At 44.1% G+C, this 18,910-nt stretch overlaps 1 protein-coding gene across 1 annotated transcript; it reads left to right on the top strand.

The window, feature by feature from the left end:
- The first annotated feature begins 146 nt into the window (after positions 1–146).
- On the top strand, positions 147–18,663 carry UBE2QL1 (ubiquitin conjugating enzyme E2 Q family like 1). The gene is made up of 2 exons (XM_061449176.1): positions 147–1,498; positions 17,317–18,663. Exons 1-2 carry the CDS (start codon positions 671–673, stop codon positions 17,446–17,448), a joined length of 960 nt encoding a protein of 319 aa, XP_061305160.1. The 5' UTR covers positions 147–670; the 3' UTR covers positions 17,449–18,663.
- The last annotated feature ends 247 nt before the right edge of the window (positions 18,664–18,910 follow it).

Below are 18,910 nucleotides of genomic sequence, written 5' to 3' on the forward strand. Positions count from 1 at the left end.
CCGACAGGCCCCAGTCCCCCCCCCTCTCCCCGCCCCGCCGGAGCCTTGCGGCCCGCCCGGGGCGGTGCCGAACAAAGGGCCGGAACGCGCCGCGCCGCTGCGGGCGGGCGGGCGCAGAGGCAAGGGGTTGCCGCTGCGGGCCTCGGCCCCCCCTCACCGGGGGGAGGTGCCCGGCGCGGCGCGGAGACCGGCCCGCCGGGGATTGGCTCTGCCGGGTGCGAGTCGAAGGTACCGGGGAAGCCATCTGCAGCGCAAGCGATTCCGCCGCTGCCGCACGTGGGGGGAGGGGGCTCTCCCCAGCGGCCCGTTCGAGTCTTTTTTGATTCCCGTACGTCCTCCCTCCCCCTATTTTTGTCTTCTCCCTTTTCACGGGATCACGGCCACGGCGGTGGGGCCGTGATGTCCCAGGGAGAAGCCCCGCTGCTGCTGCAATGCTGCCCGCAGCAGCCCGAGTGAGGGGAGGCGTTTGAGCGGCGGCCGCACGTCCTCCCCGCGGCACCGCCGCCGCCTTTCCCCGCTCCCCGTGCGACGAGACCGGCGGGAGAGGGGTCCCGCCGCCTGGCAACAGCGGATCCCCCTAGCGGGGCTTTACATTTATCATCGTAATATTAATAATAAGAAAACCCCACCGACCCATCAAGGCGAAAGGGAGAGCGGAGCCGCTCACAACATGGCCACTCTGCTGCGGAAAATCGGGCTGATCCGGCTGCACAACCGGGACACGGAGGACCCCAAGCACCACCACCACCGCAGCAGCAGCAGCCAGCAGGGCTCCTCGCTCAGGGGCAAGGGCAACCAGAAGAACAGCAGCAACAAGCCGCAGCCGCAGGGCCCCCCCGGGGGCGGCGGCTGCAGCAGCAGTAGCAGCGAGAGCAGCCCCGGGGGCCACAAGAAGAAGAAGGCGCCGGAGCTCGCCAAGCAGCCCTCGCAGCCGCGGTCGGCCGGCGGCAAGGAGAAGCCACGAGAAGCGGCCAGGGAGCCCGGTGCCGGTAAGGAAGCGGCGCAGCGGCCCGGCCCCGGCCCCGGCTCCGGCTCCGGGTGCGGGTCGGGCCCGGCGCCTCTAGTGCCGCTGCCGTCTGGGTCCGGTCCGTTGGCGCCCGCGGGCCGGCAGCAGCACTGCACGCAGGTGCGGACCCGGCGGCTGATGAAGGAGCTGCAGGACATCGCGCGGCTCAGCGACCGCTTCATCTCGGTGGAGCTGGTGGACGAGAGCCTCTTCGACTGGAATGTGAAGCTGCACCAGGTGGACAAGGACTCGGTGCTGTGGCAGGACATGAAGGAGACCAACACGGAGTACATCCTGCTCAACCTCACCTTTCCCGACAACTTTCCCTTCTCGCCACCCTTCATGAGGGTGCTCAGCCCCCGCCTGGAGAACGGCTACGTCCTCGACGGTGGAGCCATCTGCATGGAGCTGCTCACCCCCCGCGGCTGGTCCAGCGCCTACACCGTGGAGGCCGTCATGAGGCAGTTTGCGGCCAGCTTGGTCAAGGGGCAGGTAGGAGGGTCCGGGGGCTCTCACTCTGAGAGCGTGTGGTGAGAGGGTGAGAGCCTGTGTGCGTGTTTGGATAGGGACCCCAGAGGGCAGCGGTTCAAGCCTGCCTGTGGCTGACCTTGACCAGGCCTCGGGGACAGCTCTTCCCCAAGGACCTGGTGTTACTGGTGGGAAGGAGGCAGGGGGACACATGTTCTGTTCTGGGGTCCCTTCTCTTCCAGGCACAGCAGAGGTATGTATGGGGCAGCTTGAAGGAGCAAGGAGCACGTGCATCCGTCGCGTCCTCCTGCACGTCTTTTGTCCCTGTGCTTGGCTGTGCTACGTGTGGCACCAAGATGTCATGCCTTTTGCCCCCAGGAGGCATCTTCCTTACCCCAGAGTAGAAGGTGCTCTTCAGGCTGCAGTGGGGTTTGGGATTCAAGTCTTCCACCTCCTGCCCTTCGCCAACTATTCAGCCATACTTGCTGGTCCCCTCCGTGAAGGACTGCTGCTGGCATAGGGCACGACAACGCTGGAGCTTTGTCTGGTGCTGTCCTGAGTAGCATCCCCTCAGGGGAGAAGAGGCAACCCTGGGTTTGGGGCTTGGCACGCAGGGCGGAGGTGTGGCATGGGGTTACATCTGGAATTTCTGCCTGAGCTGCCGGCAAAGTTGTGCGAGTTTATAATCTCGCTGCTCAAAAAGAACAAGTAATTTCGGGCACGTACTGCAGCAGCCAGACTGTTCCTGCCAGCTCTGCTCTCTGGAGGAGGTGCCTGGTTCCCCCGGCAGAGGATCTCACCTGAGCTGAATCAATGTGGTTTATGCTTTTTTTCCCCTTACTCTTCTGCAGAGTGTCCTTAGAAGTTTTTCTTAAGCCGTTTTTATTAAATGGGTAAATATTGCCGGTGAAACTCATAGACAGTGTTTATTTGTGGTTACCGTAGCGGCCAATATACGCATGGCTGTGACAGGGTGATTTTCCTGTTCACTTTGTGAATGCCCTTGAACCCAGGGGACATGCACAGCTCCACATCTGTGAATAAATGATGCTGAGTAACTTACTAAATTCATCTCTTGGAAAGGAGGTGGGGGGGAAGAGTAAATAATAACATATATTTCATTTGCTTAAAAATGAGGTTACTCCTGTTTGCTTCTGTGGAACTACTTGCATGAGCAGAAGTAAAAGTTTGGGTTTTTCTAAGACTGAGAGTTAATTTTTGATTGTTTAAAAGACCGTTTTGTAAATGGCTGTCCTCTTTTTTCTCTGCTTGATTTGGGCCTACTGCTCCTATTTTTAATCAGATAGATAGTATTTTTCCCTGCACTTCGTCTGAAGAGGTCAGGTTTCCTAGGTCACCTTGGGATATAAAAAACAGGGAGAAAAAAAAGCACCCTAATTTACATTGAGCCTGGGGAATATTGAAGTTCTGTAGCTCCTCCTGCTGTGTCTCAGTATTTGTTAACCCACCTCTTTTTATAGAGATCACGGTTGTCATTATTTTAAACAAGACTTTAGAAGGACAGTGCTGAATTATCAAAATTTTATGTAACAATTATTTAAAATCTTTGTAATCATTCAGCATATTGCTGAATACTCAGTGTGAATGTTGAATGTAAAAGGGTTAAATTAAGATTTACTGGGATCATAAAATGGCTCAGTGAAGAAAACCACTGAATTGTTTTACTGGTAGTAAATACTAAGCTATATAATCTGACAATTTGCTTCCCTAAACCACTCAAGAGGTTTCCAGAAAGCAGTAGTGATTTCTGATAACAGGGGATGTTTGCGTGTGCATCGTTAATAAACACATTTAAAATGCAAGACTTTTGGCAACATCCTTCCAGAAGTTTATGAAGTTAATTACAACAAAAGAGAATGAAAGGCAGCAATAAATCGCTGCCAATAACTTAGTAGTTAAATAGGTGCAGTGTGAATATTTCAACATCTTGGATCGTTCATGCCAAGTGGAAAGGTTAATAGGTAATACTGGCAGTGCGCTTAATTTCTGGGTTACAGAGGTGTCTCCTGTGACGGGTTGCCAGCCTGTCACCATAGCTGGGCTCCGTGTCATGGGAGCCACATTTCTGTAATCGCACTCCACTCGTTATGTAATCTCAACTCCATTGCATAATAGGGCTCAAAATACGACAGGCGCTCCCCTGTCCCCGTTTCATCTTTCTTTTGACAGGTAGTCTACTTTTGACTGGTTTAAAAAGTAAAGCGGGGCCGCCGAAACATGGAGAGCCGTGCGGCTGGGTTTGGGTCGCTCTTGCCATGCGGTGGCCTGCAAGGAGCCATCTGAGCAAACAGTGATGGCTTACACCAGGTTAATTGTGCAATTCCTGTAACCAGCCTGCATCCTGCAGTCGTGTGGAACCCTCAGCGTGCTTGCTATTAATCAGAAAGGCTGGAAGGGCGAGGGCCGTTCTCCACCGCCTCAAAATGACCCTGCTCGAGCAAATGGAGGCCACGATGAGGCCAACGGGAGATGGGGCACTGCCGGTGCCAGTGGGTGAAGAAGACCTTCTGAAAAAATGTCACTGATTCACAGCACCATGGTTTGGCATGAAATCATGATGAACGCTCTAGCCTGTGACGCATCTGAGCACACCTCGCTGGCGTGGGCCTCTGTGTGAGTAGGCAGGAGAGAAGTTCCCGCCAGCGTTCGTTCCTCCTTTTGGCAGTTTGAGTGATAAAACCGGGGTGGCTGATGTCACTCTGTTTCTCATCAGTCCTGTTTTGCTGTGCTGACTGTAATGCTGCTGTTCTCTGCCAGTTCTTCGAAGAGAAGCGCAGCACTTCCCAGTCTGTTGTTTTGTCAGAGCTAACTGCAACCTATGGACATATATGACCACCTCCTTTTTGACAAAGCAGTCGAAAAGCAGACAAAACTAACACTGAAAATACATTTTCAGGCAGTCAGGATTCTTGACAAATTCAGATTTTTAAATAGATTTTACAGACCTTATAGCAGAGTAAAAGAAAAACATTCCACTCAGGAGCTACGTCAGTAAGGAGGTGTAAGTGTGCAACATGGAAATTCAGAAGTAGCACTTTTCTGTTACTTTTCAGCATTGCCCTTGTATTCAGAGAAACCTGAGTCCAGGTTCCCAAACCACAGCATGTCTCCCAGGGACTGGATTTTAAAGCAGGGTGGTTGTTTCTCCAGATCTCACCAAGCAGGAGCCATACAACTCAGGTGACCTTGCTTGAGAGATGTCCTGCCTTGTGGGATGCCTTTCTTCCTGTTGTGAATCTAGTAGTGCTTTTTTTGTCCGGGGGAAAAAAAAAAAATCAAATGGAAGAGAGATAGTTTCTGTTTGAATGAAACAATTCAACAGACCCAAACTATGCTTTTCAAGGTGGTTGGGGGGGGGGGGGGGGGGGGGGGGTGGAAGTTAATTGACAGACAAGTTGGGATTTGTTTGGTTGGTTGCTTCAGCTATTCAGCTGAGAAAATCAATTATTCACACAGCTCTAGTCAGTATCTTGAGGGGAATTCTCAGTACATCAAAGGCCTAAGACTGTTTATCTGTCTGGGATCCAGAATCTTTATTTTTTAAAAGTTGGTGGTGTCCTTAGCTCAACTGTAGCCTCGGTTTTAAGGGGATGACTTTGTACTTGCTTCGTGAACAGTCAGCTGCTCGCTGGCTCCCACTGCCATGGGTGAAATAGTAGCCCTGAGCCCCTGCAGAGCTGGGGTGTCAGCCAAGGAGGTGGGGTGATGCTAAGGAAATGATTTAAATACTAGTTATTTGTTGTCCTGGAGGTAGCTGTGCCACATGCCTGTCTAGGCAGAGCCTCCCATGTCTATCTGTCTATCCAGGCTGGGGAAATGGTCCTTTCAGCCTTTAAAATGGTTTACTGCTAACTTAAGAGAGATTTTAAAAAAAATCTGTTGTTCTCTGCTTCCTGATAACAGAGCTGTTGTCATGATAATACTAATAACTAAAGGAAAGAAGGCGGAGCAGTGCCAGTGGTAGAAGAGTGATAAAACAGCAGGAGGTTTGTCATGGCTTTCCTTGAGTAATGCACACAGCTGAGGCCAGCACCTATGTTTCTGGGAGGAGCTTGTTTGAAAACATGGTGGATGAAAAGGAGCAGACTTTGTCCAAAAGTAGGACAAGTAGATTTTGTGTCATGTAATACACATTGTTTCTCACTGGGAAGGAATGATTTGGTGCTGGTTTGGTGGAAGTTTTAAAGAAGACAAGGCTATGTATGCCAATGTCCAAATAATGCATCAGGAATATTTTTTATGTATTTTTGAGAACAACTAGCACAGGTGCATCTTAGTTCCTTGGGGATTTTGGGTTTAAGATTACATTAGTACTGACTAATATCTGCCTTATTCACCTGCTTTATGATTCCCTTGTTCTCTCCATTGAGCCAGGGGAAAGGACCGCCAGTGAAGGGCAGCTGTCAGTTGACTGGTGACTGCAGATTTCATCAAAGAAAAAGTTGTTTTGAGGAAAACATTCCCTTATATTTCCAGTGAACAGAAGGAGCATAAAGATTTTGTGAGGGCATACTAAGATAGGAATGGGGAACCCCTAGTTACAAGAATTCTTGCTGTGATGGGCCTCTGTATAATGATTTAAATTAAAAACAAAAAAAAAGTAATTTGTAATTAAAACTTATTTTTCTATTGGAAAATGCCCCGAATTGAAATAAAAGTTGTTGGTATATAGTACTTTCATCCCTCATATTGTGGTGTTAGAAATACCTTAGTGGATTCCCTCTAAGTTTGCTTCAAAGGGTATGTGCCTTGTATGACTGTTGGACTGATCTGTCTTTCCATTTAAAAATTATAAGTATCCCAACTGACTTCTGCCACAAAGAAACAGGAGAAATGGGCTTATTTTATGAAAACAAGACACAGAAGGTAGCTGTTAATCATGGTCTAAATTACTCCCTCTTCATCCTTTCAGACAAAAAGTATGACTGAGCAGATAACAGATGGGACTTGTGTGATGTCCAGGAGGTCAACACACTCCAGGTTTTTCAAATACATATAGCAGAAATTAATTGCAAATACTTGGGTTTTCATACCCCAGATGCTGGATTTGAGGACTGTAGCCATGAATAAATCAGTAAAACAGCTAATCTCAAAGGCTGCAGAAATGTGTAGAGAACACAGTGGTCTCTGAATTATTTGGAGCCATTGTATTCTATCAGGGCCTAAAAAAATAAAACTGGCTTGCTTTTTGATTTTGATTAGTTGCCTGAACAAATGAGGCCAGTTATAGTCAAGGAAAGAAATGCTGCTTTAGGTCCACGGCTGAAAAACACACTGACTCATACAAAAAGGTGACAGAGGAGACAAAGGATGTATTATGGGGCTTGTTCCCCATGAAAAGGTATAAATGCTAGGCCAAAGAGGTAACAGAATACTGTTTAGCTACAGAGGAAAATTAGCTACAGAGGAAAATTAGATATATTTGCTTTCTCGGGTATCTTCTCTATTGCAATTGAGAAACCTAGGATTTTTCAAACTGAAGTTTAGGTGGGAACATACATATTTACTCTGTTGAGATGCTAGGATTGATGAATGGGCTGGAAAAAATACTGTTAATGTGTACTCTGATATATTGCTGATCTGACTATCCACTATTATTATGCAAATATATGCTACTGAGAGGAATGAAGACACAGGGATTCCAACTCATTGAAGTAGGAGGCTGGTTTAATTCTTTTAAAAAGCAGGAGGAACATAATCTCCGTTTTATCCCTTCAGAGCATAAAAAGGAAAATTTTAAAATACTTCGAACTATCATTTTTAGTGTTAAAATAGACATCAAATAAGTTAAAACACTAAATTAAAACAAACTACTTATGTTAAAACATGCTTCTGTGGCAGGTAGAACTCATTCTTCGTGGCAATACATAGCTGATCTCCTAAATAAGAATTTGAAAGAACTGCTGCTTTGGATAATAAGAAAATTGAATATGCTCAAAAGAGCATGACTCTTCTCTGAATTGTAAAAGAAGTCCTCATTTTCTTCAGTGGAACTTTTCAGATAGAACTGTGTAGCATTTGGGTGTTTTGTCAGGTACTACTTTGTTCTTTAACAAAGTATTTTTTCAACTGCAGAAAGCCTAGTCCCAAGGGGTGATGTTGTGTCCTCCTGGAGGAGTAACCTAAATAACCTGCTTTCTATTGTGAGGAAGATTTACTCTTCCTTATGCAGGCTAGCCTTGAAAATATGCAGATTTCCTAGCATGTACACAATACCCAGGGATTTCCATGCATGACCAGACACTTCCAAATTGAAGATTTGTGACTCCGCAGTAATTCTGGTCCTCATATCACCAGAGTCTTATTGCCTGGTGTAATCTGAGGCACATCTCCTGAGTGGGCATCTGTTCTCACGAAGTGGGATGTTGGTTAAGTAACATAATACTAGCTGCATTTCTTTTTCCCATCTAAGCTCCTTTTGGCTGATGAGAGCCAGGGAGAACTTAAGGGGCTGCAGTGGTTATGCTGTCTGAATGGCTCAAAATATGTCTTAAATTTAATGTGTGCAGGATCCAGTTGTCTCAGTTGTAAATGGAATACTTGGTTTCTGTGAAATATCATTCCAGAATATCATCATGCTGTTCCAGTATTTAAAGGGTGGCTACAAAGAAGACAGAATCCCTGTTTACAAGGAGACACATGGAAAGGACAGAAGGGTAATGGGCACAAGTTACCTCTGGGGGCATTCCGACTGGACACTAGAGTGAAATTTTTCACAATGAGGATAATCAGGTATTGGAATACTCTCCCCAGGGAAGTGGGGATACTTTTAAGTTTCAGCAGGACAAGTAGGTGGACCATCTAGTCTATGTCATGCTTTGCCTAGAAAGGTTGGACCAGATGATCTTTGAGGTCACTTCCAACCTGGTATTCTGTGATTCTGTGGTCATAATATTTTTGAAAAGTGTGTGGCCTGGGGCTGGTCATGCTCCACAGAGTCATTTCTAGAGGGTGCTAAGCACTCCACATTGTTGGTCTTTTAACTCTGGATGGAAACATCAGTAATTGAATAGATCCTGGAAGCTGCAGGACAAGCCACACAGGAAGGACATGGTGCTGTTACCTAACCTGGCACGGCACTGAGAATCTAAAGAGCATAAGCTAGGGAGAAGCATGGGTGTGCTTTGATGAAAGTAAATTAGCAGTCCTCTATTGGTCTGCACAAAACAGGTAAGTGGGCACCACCTTCATGATGTTCGGGTTATTCCTTTTATGAAGCAAGGTGCAAGTCTGATTTGGCCCATTCCAGTCAAAAGTCAGCCTGAGGAGTGGTACATCACGTGTGCCTGTCCTCAGTCACGTGTGGCAGATACACGTCTCCCTCATGTATGTGCAGAGCCTGTCACTGGAAAATGTCTTTTTATCTGCTTCATGGTTGTTAAAATATTGTGTTGTTAAAATTGATGATCCTCATTGATTTAATCCTCTTCTGCACAGGCTCACCAAAACCCCTGGAACGTCTGCCATGACTCCTTGATAGAGTTACAAGCCAGTCATGGTTCCAAATCTGCATTCAAAGATGAGTCAAAATAAACTGGAGGAAGGAGGAGTAAGCCTGCGTTATGAAATGGTCTGGAGCTCAGATGCTTCTCATAGTCAGGCTTTATGAACTGTGGGATGAGTAGATATTTCTCCTGTTTCTAGTTTTGTGTTACAGATGGTAACAAACTCCCAGCTGCAGTAAGAAGTATAGGGCTTATTCCCATAATATGCGCCCATAAAAATACCTAAAGCATCACATGCTGTTACTGATTTTTCACATTTTCTATGAATTTCTATAAATGACAAATTTTCTATGAATTTGGCAAGATAATTTCTATTAAAATACACCTAGTATTGAAGTGTTCTCTAATAATTACATGGAGGAGGATGTTTCACAGTTAGAGCACTTAGGCTGAGGAGAGGTGATCTGAGTCTAGCTTCGAGGTTTTGCCACTGACTTCAGGTGAAGTCATGGGCAAGTCATATAACTTCACTATATTCCTCTTTCCCACCTATGAAGTACAGGTAATCCTCTTGCCAAAGGTCGTATGAGGATACGTACTTAAAAGTACTCAGAAGTGGGGGCTCTGTGGGTAGATGTCCGTGTGCATAGTATGAAACATGTTGTAGTCAAGAGATTGACACTTTGTATAAATAGAGGAAAAGCACATTGGCTTGTGACTCTAATCGTACCGAGTTTGATCTTAACTAGGTTAAATGTTCCGGAGGTAGCCTGATTTTTACTCCTGGTTGTTTTAGCATTGTGAAACTTTGGTAAATTTGGAGATAGACATTGTTGTCTGAGGTATTTGTCTTTACAACCTTTCTTAATGGATGGATTGAATTGCTTTGCTTTGCTTGGGTTTACATCCATAGCTTGGGTAAGTACTTCAGGTTACTGATGTGAAGGACCTGTGGGCTGAGGCAAAGACAGGTTGTCATGCTCCCAGCGTTTGCACCTGGACTCTCAGTAACTGCTGGTACCTGATCCGACAGAGACATAGTCCAGAGAGCTCAGTGGAAGGCTGAAAATGTTCCTTTGCCATTAGACTAGCAGGTACCCGTTTGATGGCAGGGGACAGGGATCATCTCTTTTGACCGACACCCACCTACTCCCTTGAGATGCTAGAGGCACCTTCCAAGAATGTGGTTGGCTGCCAAAATTTTCGCAGAATCATGGAATAGTTTGGGTTGGAAAGGACATTAGGGATCATCTAGTTCTAACCCCCTACCATAGGCAGGGACGCCTTCCACTAAACCAGGTCACTCAGAGCTCCATCCAGCCTGGCCTTGAACACTGCCAGGGATGGATGGGGCTGCCACAGCTTCTCTGGGCAACCTGTTTTCAGTGACTCACTACCCTCACAATAAAGAACTTCTTCCTCATATCTAATCTAAATCTACTCTTTCAGATTAAAGCCATTCCCCTTGTCCTGTCACTGCTTGCTCTTACGAAGTGTCCCTCTCCAGCTTTCTTGCAGGCCACCTTTAGGTACTAGAAGCTGCTATGAGGTCTCTGCAAAGCCTTCTCCAGGCTGAGCAGCCCCAGCTCTCTCAGCCTGTCTTCACAGGAGAGGTGCGCCAGTCCCCTTATCATCATCATGCCCTGTGCTACAAAGGTCCACATCCCTCTTCTGTTGAGGACACCAGAACTGCATACAATACTCCAAGTGAGGTCTCACGAGAGCAGAGTAGAGGGGCAGGATCACCTCCTTCGACCTGCTGGTCACGCTCCTTTTGATGCAGCCCAGGGTACAGTTGGTTTCTGGGCTGTGAGTGCACACTGAAGCCGGCTCATGTTCAGTTTCTCATCGACCAACATCCCCAAGTTCTTCTCCTCAGTTCTGCTCTCAGTGAGTCTCTGCCCAGCCTATATTTGTGCTTGGGATTGCCCCGACCCAGGTGCAGAAGCTTGCACTTGGCCTTTTTTCATGTTCTTTTGCCAGTGTAGTTTGTCCCACCCATACAATGAAGGAAGGGAATTTCTTAACCCTCATCTGTACTGAAATCATGCTGCTGACTTTAGGGAAAAGTGAAATGCAGTGCTCTGTAGCTGTCAAACAAGGATTGGGGCTGTAAGTGCTTACATCGATTAAGAGCTGCTTGCACCAGACTTCACACAGACAAGTGAGTGTTAATAATTACTCAGCTGGAACTCAGATTTTTTTTTTCCTGGACAAATAACAGTCAACTCCCAGAAGGAGCAATTTAAAGGACGCTTTAAAGCTGGAACTTGCTGAGTTTTCACTTCTTTGTGTGGATTAATCTTAAAAAGGAGACCAAAAAAGGCGTGGAAATACTGCTTTAGAAATTACACATTTGCAGGAAAACATCCCATTTTTAATTCACTTATGCTGCATCATTAACAGTATTTGTCTACATCATTTTCTATACTGCTTTGTTTTAGCTATAGCTAATAATTATATATAGTGTAGTATAAACTGTGTGCAGTTTTTGAGACATGATTAACTGTGCCTCATCAGTACATCAAGAAAAAAATATAAACCACATAATTGGGAGGAGAGACCATGTATATTGCACTCTAACAGTGATGTTGTGACACACTGAGAGCATGACAGTAGCTTGCTTTAGCATGGCTTTACTTTTGAATGCTTCCCTAAAGCCAGTGGAAATATTTTTCTCTGAAACTTGTTTAAATATTCTAGAATTAGACTGGTTCAGGCTTAAGCATTGTATTCTTCTGTTACTTATCAGAAAGGATTGGAGTATGTTTGCATAGTATGCGGCTCTGAACAGTTGAGGCCCAAAGCTATTAGTCTCTGGCACATTAGTGGAGTACATTATGTACTGGAGACTCAGTGTGTGTTCCAGCTCTTAGAAAATCCACCGGTACTGCATCATCTATGGAAAAGCCTGGGACAACAGACTTGGAAAATGGGCATATCCCTGTGGGTCTCTTTCCTGTCCTGGAGGGCTCACCACGAATGCAGTGTGTGGCACAGTGACTTCCAGCAGTCTTTTATGTACCTCTCTAAACCTTTGTTTGTTTTCTGTCTCTTGACATTTACCTAGAAGTGGGTCACTAAAGCCTGCTATAGAGATCTCTCAAGAGATAAAGAGAGAAAATGAAATTGTACCCATAAACCGTTATGCTGGCTTAAACAATGGGCCACATTTAGCTCCATGCAGAAGGCAGGTATGGCATCCCTGCCCATGGCAGGAAGATTGGAATTAGATGATCTTAAGGTCCTTTTCAACCGTAACTGTTCTATGATTTTATGATTCTATGATTTGCCCTCGGAAGACCAACCTTGAGTTATTTGCATATCCAGGACTAATGAAAGGGAAGCAGGGCTGAGGAGTTTGTGTTAAGACCAATGTTAACAATGTGATGGCATGCCTGCTTCTGAGTTTAATAGCTGTGTATTGTTTGCAATGAATACATCTTTTTGTTAACCAGTCCAGGAAAAAAAGTCTAGATGTGCCTGAAGGGTTTGCTGTGTAATCTTAGAGATGTGTAGCACAGAGGCTTATGCTGTTTCCAGAATAACCTCAGTCTTTTAAGGGCTGGTGACCAAGTTCAGTAAAGCCTGGAAAATTTGGGACCTATTAACACAGGGATTTGCATCAGGAGAGGACTGAGCACAGCCTTGAAGGATTCAGGGCCTGGCTACATAGTGCCACAGCTGACCTGTGTTGGCAGTTCAGCTCCAAGTATCCAAGTTGGACTTAGAGACCTCCAGAGACCCCTTCCAGCTAGTACGTCGGTAATCGCATGATCCTGTGAAAGAACGGCCACCATTATGTAGTGCTGTCTTTCAGGTAGTGCCAAAAGTGACTTGACATGGAAGCACACGTGACAGTGTGTGCTGTGCCAGAACTGTTGGAATTGCTATGTTTGGTTTGAGAGAAAGAGAAATCCCTTCATCACTGCCGAAGAAATGCCACTGAGGCCGTCCTGATTCTGGAAATACCAGAAAAAAATATCAGGACTGTTTTTCATGACACAGAGGCCAGTCGTGGGCAGATACATGGTTGTAGTGGGATTACAGGGCTAAAGAACTTCAGGCTTCATTCTTGGTGTCTTAGTACAGGACTTAACTCCATCTTTGCACCACTTCATGACATGTTGCTGTTGGGGAAGAAAAGATACGGTGCATTGCTGATACTGATACTGAAGGACATTAAAGAGCTACTAGATGTTTAGTTGAATATTTTTGAGGGTGCGCTTCAGTGTCACATAGCCTTCGCAAGGGAAGGACTTGTTGACGGGCTCATGAGTGTGGAAAAATGTGTAGACTACTGTGTCATCACTGGGAAATAGAAAAGTTCCCGGATTTGCCCACAGTGGTCTGTAAATATGGGTGCAAATACATGTAAGATTTACCTCAGGTCTTTTGTAGGGACTGTGCTCCAGGAGGACTTTCTCCTGGCAGGTATCAAGGTTATAGACTGGATCCTTATCAGCTGTTTGTTTAATAGCATTAGATGAGTTACAAAGAGTAGACAAGTGCCATGCAATTGCTCACTCTGTCACGCAAACCAGCTGCAGCAGGATCATGAGTGAATGAGGAGGCTGAGTGCTGCGCATAGTCTTCTGCATTTCAGCATGGCTGTGTAAACCAGTTGGATGCTATGGCATTACTTTCACCTTTCATATGTTTCTAGTGTGTTAAAATTATATCTTGAGAAGTACATGAAGTCACAGCAGATGGCAAAATCTGAAATGTTCTCTCTAACTTTTTATCCCTTTATGAAAAGCACTCTGTGAGCGTCTGAAAGTATTGCAAGTATTTAAATAAGCTCCTGGTGCGACTTCTCAGAGCTAAAGTCGACATTAATATCTTTATGAAAGGCTTTCTGGGGTTATCTCCGTTGTTTTTAATCTTTCTGGAATGTTTTGATCTTGTTCAGATATCTTTTTTTTGATCCTGTGCTGGGCACATCAAAACATTGGCCATGTAAATGATCTGTTAATTGGTTAATAAGAGCCAGTGCTAACTAACCACGGCAGTAGTGACGTGCATGGTTTAGAGACTGGTCAAAATGCAGTTGTGCGGAATTGAGCTTTGGCCAGCATTGTGTTTACATACTGCATTTACTGTATTTATCATATTTACAGAATGCAGCGGCTCGTCATTTCCTGAGCAGAGTTTAAATGACTGCATGTTTAAGCAGCAGTCTGAAAACAAACTGTAGTCAGAGCTGGTAACGGTGCGTGTTAATGTGTTTGATGCCTTCGTTTGTAATTGTGTCCAAAATGCCTTTTTTTTTCAGTTAAACTAGGGAAGAGCTTTGTGGGAATGGCAAAAAGCTAAAAATCATTAAGACAGTAGATACCACCAGAGTATAGGCTCAAAAGTGTCTGAACTGTTGGCTGAAATTCCAACCTTCTTTCTTTATACCTCAGGTTTGCATGAGGCACCAAAAAGGGAAACTTTCAGTCCACAAGGTTAAATTTCATCCAAATTATAAACACCTGGCAGGATATTGGTTAATAAGAACCAGTGCTAACCATGCCACCCATAGTTTCTGTGTAAACACAGAAATACATGGGCTACATTGGGGTAGGATTAGCTGGTCTTTGATGGTACAGTTTACATGCAACCTCCATATGGTACCAGAATGGAAGTGTATTTAATGATCCATTACATTAATAGCAAAGAAGTATGAGAATAAACTCATGGAACGATGCTAATTTAATCTGCTGTAGCTCCAGTAACATTTTAGATGATGTGATATTCACTGCGTTATTGCAGCACCAAAGAATTCTTACTTCATTTGTTTGAAAGCTGACACTGAACATGAGCGATAGGTGTTCTCAATGCAAAGATCCTATTTCTAGGTACTGATTAGTATTAGTACTTTGGTAAAGCTGGGGAAGACACAGATCATACTGTGCTATGAAGGTATCAAAGGTATCAAAGGCTATCAAGTTACAGCAGATAATATGTATAAGACAAGAAATAAATAGCAAATGAACCTAATCCAGAAATTAACTAATAGCGTAAGTTTATATTTGCTTTTGAAAGTATTCCATTGGTGAGATTTTGAGGACAGTATTTCCTGTGCTGATTTAATATTCTGTTGTACTTTATCTTTTCCTTTGTTTCTCTGATATGCTTCCAACAAAAGCTCAGATTAGGAAGCAAATACAAAACATGTTTTGTAACAACAAAACCACTTCTGCGGGATATGGAAGATAATTAATTAGTCAATGAGATTTTAAAAATATGTTACCCGGTTTCATTTAATTATTCCTTTTGTCACAAATAAAAAGAACATTTTCTAAGAAAATGTATTGTCTGTTTCAAATCAAGTACCATTCAGACCATCCTTATTTGGGAAATATTAATTGCCAGATTAGTATGGGGATGGGGAAGTTCTCTTGCTGGTTAGCGTGTCAAGGGGTACTTAAAGAGGAAATGCATTGCTAGTGTGAAAATGGCAACTAGGGAGAAAGACAAGGAAAAGCATCAAAAGATAAAATAGCTATTTATGTGAAAACCAGAAGGGTATAAATTAGCTGTGAGTAAATCGAGGTGGGAATTAGAGGCTGTTCCTAATCTTTAGTTAAGGTAGGCTCTGAAAGAGAAGTCAAACCACACAGAAAAATGACTTATTAAAACAGGAGTAGGAAACAGATCTTTTATCTCATGTGTCCATAGATCCGTTATAATAGGGACGTTGCTGCACACAAAAGCCTATCTGTGCAATATTGTGATGACTTTCTAGAACAAAATGTTTTGTCCACACTGCAGACTAATCCTCCTCATTTTAATCCATAAAAATAACTGTGATGCTTCATAGACAGAGTTTGGGGTTTTTTTTCCTTTTTTTCCACCTCTGTAAACCTGATTATTTTCTCTGTATAGTTTGTTGCATGCAATTACAAATGACAATTTTTTGCTTAAATTCCAAATTAGCAGTAAAATATGGGAGGCAAACGATGGCCTGATGCACCCTTTTAGGCAAAAGAATGGCAAAAATGAGAACATGCTAACTTGGTTCTTAATAATTGTAACAGTGTAATATGGGATCTGCTCACCAAATACCATTTATCCTAAAAAAGACTTTCAATGAATGCAGTGTATCAAAGAGTTATTAAAATTATTAGACTTGTGATTTTAATAAACTTTTATTTTGTTACAAACCCAGTAGACACAGAAACTTTAAAGGGTGCTATTGCTGCAGAGTGGAATAATTATGCAACTCTAATTCTTTCTTGTGTCTCTGTTAGTTGGTAGTTGACATGGGCCAATGTGAAAAATAAGGTAACCTATTAATAACTCAGTAAATGTCTCTGTTGCCAGACAAGGTTTTGAAATTATATACTGCCCTACTTTTAGAAGTAATATTTGATTGCAGAGTAATGAGGATGCAGTATGTTTAAATTTGTGTATTTCCATTTATTATCAAACTTGTCAGGAAGGGGTAATAAGTTAGAATTTTTCATGTAGGTTGAAAGCAAGTTGGTTTTAAGGTGTTCCTGCCTTTAAGAAATGACAGAGCTATTCATTTCTCACGGGTCAGGTTAGAAGAATGGAGCGCGTTTTGTGGGATGGATGTAATTTTTAGTGACATTTTACGTTGGCAGTGGGGTGTGGGAGGTGAGATATTGGGAAGCCCTGAGACATAGCATACAGAAACACTCTGCTTTATGGTGGTTCTCCAGGGCTGCTGACTAGACCATATTACAAGTGTGTCATCGAAATTGGTTTGAAACCTCTTTCCGCCCCCCATTCCCAAGCTGGTACCTCAGCACCATTTGCAGCCTGCCTCCTTCTCCACCCAGAGCTGCTGACCCTGGGGGACTAGAGTGGGCTGGGGAGCCTCCTCCTCTCCTACAGCTGAAAAGGGCTGCTGGGGATGCTCACAAAATCCTCCTGTCCCCAGGAGCCGCCTTGCTGAGGCGCCTTTGCTGTGGTGTACTGGTGTGCTCCTCGCGGTCCCTGTCTGCTTAGGGCTGCACCCCTGACCATGAGGGGTGGGCATGAGGGTTGACACACCAAATAGTTTATGGTAGAGGTCACTTAATTTGTTTGCAGGGTTCCCATGCAGCAGAGACGGAGGTGAGCTGTGTGGCACAGCCGCAGCAGCTGCCGCTGGTTGCTGCATGCAGGGCAGCATGCCAACACAGGGGCTTGCTGGGAAGAACTAAGCCCAGCAGTTGTCTCTTTCTATTTTTTTCCCTCCTTTACTGCATCACATTTTTAATCATCTCTGATGATGCGTTTGTCTGCCTCAGTTTGGGCACTCTCTGCTTTCTGGTACCCTTAAGTGAATGCCTCTTGGCCTGATGCATTGAAAAGTTAAGCTGTGGTTTCCAGCTGCGTGTTCACGTGTTTAATGAAGGTTTTCTTTTTTGTTTGGTGCAGGGCCGTATCTGCAGAAAAGCTGGCAAATCAAAAAAGTCATTCAGTCGAAAGGAAGCTGAAGCAACATTTAAGAGTTTGGTGAAGACCCATGAAAAGTATGGGTGGGTCACCCCACCGGTCTCTGATGGCTGATGGTAGCAACCTGCACTTGACAAAAATGCTGAACAAAAGTACTGTGACATCTCCTCAGTGCTGTACACCGCCCATCCTTTTCTACTTCAGCTTCAGTTACATACCATGAATGTCAAGGAGACATCTAAGTTATTTATGAACAGATGTGTTTACAGAGGGAGAGGAAAAAAAAAAATGCTGTGTAGGATTATGTTTCAAGACTGGAGAATGGTCATCATTGAAGTCACTTGAGCGGATGCTGAGATTGCGTCATTTGCCCCCATACAGCCCACATTGTCTTCAGCTTCTTTCCATGACAGCAGCACCAAACAGCAGTACTGGAAAGTCTGTTCATTACTGCTCAGTTCATTTAAATGTAAATGAAACAGTTAATATTTAATAGGGAAGCAGTGCATTGCAGGTACATGTTTGCTGTGCTGTTTATCTTTGTCTCCTAGCAGGTCAACATAACTTGAAGATTTGTCTTTATGTGGAACTGTGGTCTGCTGTGACTAAATTTAGACCTCATTTGTGCTCTATATATGACCTTTAATTCATAAATGAAACCAGAATGAAAATGCTGAAAGGTCGTAGTGTTGAAAAATTAAGTGGAATCACCCAACCGGTTACAGTGTGCTATCTATGCTGATATTGTGATGTGCTGTTCAGAAATAAACCAGTGCAGTTAGCTGAGGGTTAGGTGGTTTTTTAAAACGCATCCATGCCAGGGCTCAGAGTGATTGGTTGGTGGTAGCAGAACCATTATTATCCTGCCGGTACCTTCTGCAGTAGCATGTGGCCTGTCCGTTCTTCAAAATGGCAAAACAAATGAATGGAAATGGACAAAGCAACCTTAAAAAAGAAAATCTGCTTAATTTTAAAATGAGATGCCAGTAACAGAGTAAAAATTTTCAAGTCAAATGAAACATGGTTTGTAAGATGATTTGCATGACTGGAATTTTCTTTTTTGTTTTCACTCAATAGGCATTGTATGTACTTAGAGCCCAGTATCTGAGAAAACCCACTGATGTATATAAATGTCCTCTTATTTAATCATGAAGATTTAATTTTCTGGTAAACAAATCAAAAAAGAAAAAAAAACAACCAACTTTCTAAGCGACTTCATAAAAGCTGAAGGTAATGTTTAGAATGGTGTAAGAAAAGCATTGAAAAATGTGGATTCCAAATGGAAAATCGTATTGGAGACATGCTGAATAAAATCACCAGTATCGTTTCTGTTGCCTCAGGAATTTAATCATTTTGGCCAAATTTTATTCAAAGTAATAGGTTTTCTATTGTGAAAATCTAGGCACCTTGTAGGTAGTACCTGCTGTGGTGATACTTTAATTGAAAGCAGGACAATATAGATTATAAAACTGATTTGGAGGGGGAAGACTGTGTGTGTTTGAAAACAGTTTCCATTATATGGCTAACACAAGACCAAATTGAAATGGTTGACCAGTTTCTGTTTGTATTACAGCAA

Source organism: Pezoporus flaviventris, unplaced genomic scaffold (assembly GCF_033815535.1).
Source record: "Pezoporus flaviventris isolate CSIRO_AGI_PZ_B2104156 unplaced genomic scaffold, CSIRO_AGI_Pfla_v1 ptg000007l, whole genome shotgun sequence".
In the NCBI taxonomy this organism is placed as follows: domain Eukaryota; kingdom Metazoa; phylum Chordata; class Aves; order Psittaciformes; family Psittacidae; genus Pezoporus; species Pezoporus flaviventris.